General features: G+C 28.1%; 1 protein-coding gene across 1 annotated transcript; it reads right to left on the reverse strand.

Moving 5' to 3' along the window:
- Positions 1-643: 643 nt before the first annotated feature.
- LOC108751540 (ester hydrolase C11orf54 homolog) lies at positions 644-1731 on the reverse strand (the record flags this gene model as incomplete). The annotated part of the gene is made up of 4 exons (XM_018491776.1): positions 1693-1731; positions 1251-1404; positions 844-1049; positions 644-751 (listed from the first exon to the last, which is right to left on the reverse strand). Coding segments are annotated over exons 1-4 (486 nt in total), but the record flags the coding sequence as incomplete, so codon positions are not given.
- Between the last annotated feature and the right edge of the window lie 2613 nt (positions 1732-4344).

Consider the following 4344-nt stretch of genomic DNA (forward strand, 5'->3'; position numbering starts at 1 on the left):
ATGTAATTTGTTAATTTGAGAACTCTTTAATAAAAACGAATCTTAGATATTTAACACTACGGAATAAGTATATAGATAATAAAATATAAAGTATGGAATTTTTCTGTTATTTTTGTACTTGTCCCCTTTGACCACAACATTTTCATGTAATTACCTATTTCAGAATTTTACTTTAAAAAATATTATAATTCAAATTATATTTATTTAAAGTAATTCGGTTACTTTGAAAAATATTAGAATTCAAATTATGTTTAATTAAAGTAACCGAATTATGAATTTGTACTACGTATAAATTATGAATTTAGTTACTTTATCGATTTTTATTTCAAGGAAATGTAGCAAGATTCTACATTTTCAAATTCAAAGGGTTTAATTGTTAGAACTTTTCACGAATATTAACAACTCTACAAACTCATTATTTAAAAAATACGTCAAAGGAGGCTTATAAAGTATTGTAATCTGATATGACACTCTCGTCACATAATGTGCTAGGTAACATTACATAAATTTCTGCTTTATATGAAAATACATAATGAACTAGGTGAATATTAAAATGGCCTTTAGTTATAAAATAGATAGTGTATTGAAATTATGACTGTAATTATGACTGTAAAAAATAAGGGTATTTAATATTCTCCGCTACATTGAAGTAACCTTCATATTCCGTTGTATCCGGTGTAACATCACTAATAAATTGTCCTCCTACTCCATCATTTGAGAAACAATGGAACTCACTTCTATCGTACAGATTCTGAAAAACGAACAACTAAAGAATATCAATACTTCGATATGTTGATAGAACAATGATTTTTATTGTCCGCATAACCGGGACAAATAACTTACAATATTATACCGCTGTTCCTGAGTCCATAGTCCTGGTTCATTGTTAATTATTGTGCCAACGGCTACCATATCTGACTCTAGATGTATCTCGGGGCATTGCTGTCTTTTAATAAATTCGTAAAATGGTAACAGAGGCTCCTGATAATCATCCCACATAAGATTACACGCCACACTTCCGTATTTCATTTTTAGAACACCACCTAAAGCTTTGAGATAAGACATAAAAAATTACGTTATAGTTTTTACATGTTTTTTTTAACTGTATATACCACACTAATAATTACCAATATCTTTATTTTTATTCCTTTTATATCTTTCGTAAAGAATCGTTTGCATTGAAGTTATGATATCTGTGTTAATAGTTTTTCGACCTTTGGCACGCACTCTGATAACAAGGCCCGCCCTACCCTCGCTGACAAACATAATGCCCTGGGTGGCTTTCATTTGGTTAGGATCAGTTAACTTTTCTATTGTTGTTTGTCCGTTACGCCTTTCTGCGAAAATAAGGCGACTCTCGTTCTTAAGATCCATAGGTGCTCTGTACGTTGCATTCATAATGAGCTACAACAGTAATCAGGTTTATGAGAAACAGTAATCATTGGAATCGTGTGTATGATAAAAGCATAATTGAAATTCAATACAGTAAATTGAATAGCTTAAATCAGTAGAATAGAACTATAAAACAGTAAAATATCGGTGATTTAATGATATGATTTGTAAATTATCATAGTTTGATATTTATTATTACATTGTCAGTTATGTAGCAGTGATACATTATCATAATTTTTTATTGTCATAGTAATATGATCCACATGGACATAAAAATATGAAAATATTTATAATACGTACATGTCCGTAATGTGGCATGTGTGGTTTTGTAGCGTAAGAAGATCCGATAACAAAGGAATCAGGGCAGCTGCTTGTGAGAATTTCTTGAATATTTACTCTTCTACGATACCACGGTAAAATTTCAGAATAATGAACGAAATCAATTATTGACGTGTTGCCACCTAATCCTGTATGAATCATTCATTTTTGTAAGATATTCCATTTAATGAAAAATTAGCTTTGTTGTGATTTCTTACCTACTCCGGCAAGATTATACGGTGGTTTAGTTAGACAAGGACAGTTAGCTATGTCGACGGTCAGTTGTTGGAACAAGGGTTGCATTCCATTTTGCAGAACTATTATCGTGTACGCACGCATGAAATATGATGTGCTTGATGAATTAAATAATAAACATTATATGAACACATACCTTCTGCGATTTCTGAGAGAGTAGGTGGGTTCGTAGGAAATGTCATATAAGGAAGGCGGTCAGTTCTGTAGAGATCCCCATTTGGTTCTTCTGCCATAATGCTAAATTAAACCTGGAACACAAGGCTATTAAATTATTTTTACTACGCGTATTGATATGACTATAAATTACTACATTTAATAAATAATAGTAAATTTAATGTTAAATCTGACAAATGTTGATGTTCGCGTGCTGTTTGAAATAATATAAATTTGGGGGGATAGTTGCTAATTTAATATAATTACTTATAATATATACATATGTTGTTGCTGAGAAGTTTGTTGCATTTTTGAATTTCGAGAGAAAATTTAGCTTATTTATAAACATTGTAAATATGCTAAAATTTATATTATATGTATCCTAAATTATTGTAATAATGTACGTTTAAAAATAAAAGTAAATTTTACTTTTTAAATACTATTATTTGTAAAGGATTGTGGTTGATATCTAAAAATTATGAAATACTTCAAACTTTTGAGCGGTATTATATGATGGGGTTATTTATTAATAAATAATTTATTATAAATATTGTATCTATCAAAATATATTTTGTAAATTCTATATGTATCATTTTTGGACAAAAACTGACAAATGTCTTAACTCATTAATATTCAAGAACTGGTTAATTAACTAGTAGGCTGAATTAATAAGTTGCTACAAATTGTATACAATTGCTAATTTTGAACAAAATTTAAAAGATTTATTATTTGTATCTGTGCATTATCTATAATTTAAAAATACATTGTATGTCGCGCTGTTCATGTTTTAATAACATTTCAGTTTGCTATTTTATTTTTACAACTAGTAGCCGTGATAATATTGTCAAAAAATTGGTCCATAAAACAGACGTAACATGTGTTTTGTAGATTTAGGTATAGCTTAAATGTTATTAAATAAGTAATGATTGTGAACAAACATATTAATCAGATATCGTTAGATTGCGAAACAGGAAATGTACTAATAATTTCAAATCAACGATCATATTAGGAAGATCATATGATGTCTATAATTTTAACGAAGAATTATTTGTCGATATTCAGTTTGATGTAGATATAATATAATGGAATCAAACACATATGAAACACACACACACACACACACACACACCATATTAACTGTTATTACCATTTATTAAAATTGTGAAGTTACATACAATATTGAAAAAGATTATAGTGAAATCATCGAATTTGGAATATTAATAAAATGTTTTGTTATGTACTAGCCTGGTTTCTTTAGCTTTTATTTATCTAGATGAATCGTATTCATTTTGAATTCCACTTAAAATTATAATTCATAATATTTTTTTTTCTTTTATATATTTAGTCATGAGTTAATGATAATTCTGTGAGCTAATATGCATTATTGTGTTATATTTACTATTTTACAAAATTGTTAAATGTTTCACTACATATAGACGACTTTGCTCGTCTCGTAGTCATTTAATTTAAAATAATAAAGATATTATGTCGCGTGTGTGCTTACAAGTCAAACATTTGTGTCACTTACTAATTATGTTGCAAAAGTATAGTTTGATTGCTGAATATGATTTCTTTGTTATATCACCGTCACAGACTCGTCTTTGCCGTCGTATATGACATATATAAATGAATAACAGTATGGCACACTTTGTCGGTGCTTTCTCAAATGTAACAAGAAGACATTGGTTTACGAAATTATAGAATCATAGCGGTCATAAGAGTCAATAGTAATAGATAGACATAATTTCGAGAAATCGTTGACGTTTTGAACAATCCAATGGAAATTTGAAATGTATTCTTTATTTTAAAAAGAAATTGATTTGAAGTCGACAATTTATAATAAGCTTTGCGTGAATGTGTAATATAACGCGACATAATTGAAAGATTAAGATAATGTCTATATATTTAATTATTAATCTGTAATTTGTTATTAATTCAAGATTATTGCTTATTTTGATTATTGCTTATTTATTTTCAATATATACATGGAGAGAACGATTTTACTGAAGGATTTATAAATTTAGCTAGAAACAAATCTGAGAATAAATTTGATAGACTTTAAAAATAATTTTGTAGAACGATCAAGTTGATTGTTAGAAATTTTTGCTACGTTGCTCGTTACTTTTGACTTTCTACATAAAAATTTTGGAAATCCAACAGAATTAGATTTTCTATATTTAGCAAAAATCTCTGTGTATTATATAAGTTGGAATTAGTTAATGTATT

The sequence above is a fragment of the Trachymyrmex septentrionalis genome, unplaced genomic scaffold, assembly GCF_001594115.1.
Source record: "Trachymyrmex septentrionalis isolate Tsep2-gDNA-1 unplaced genomic scaffold, Tsep1.0 scaffold498, whole genome shotgun sequence".
Classification (NCBI taxonomy): Eukaryota; Metazoa; Arthropoda; class Insecta; order Hymenoptera; family Formicidae; genus Trachymyrmex; species Trachymyrmex septentrionalis.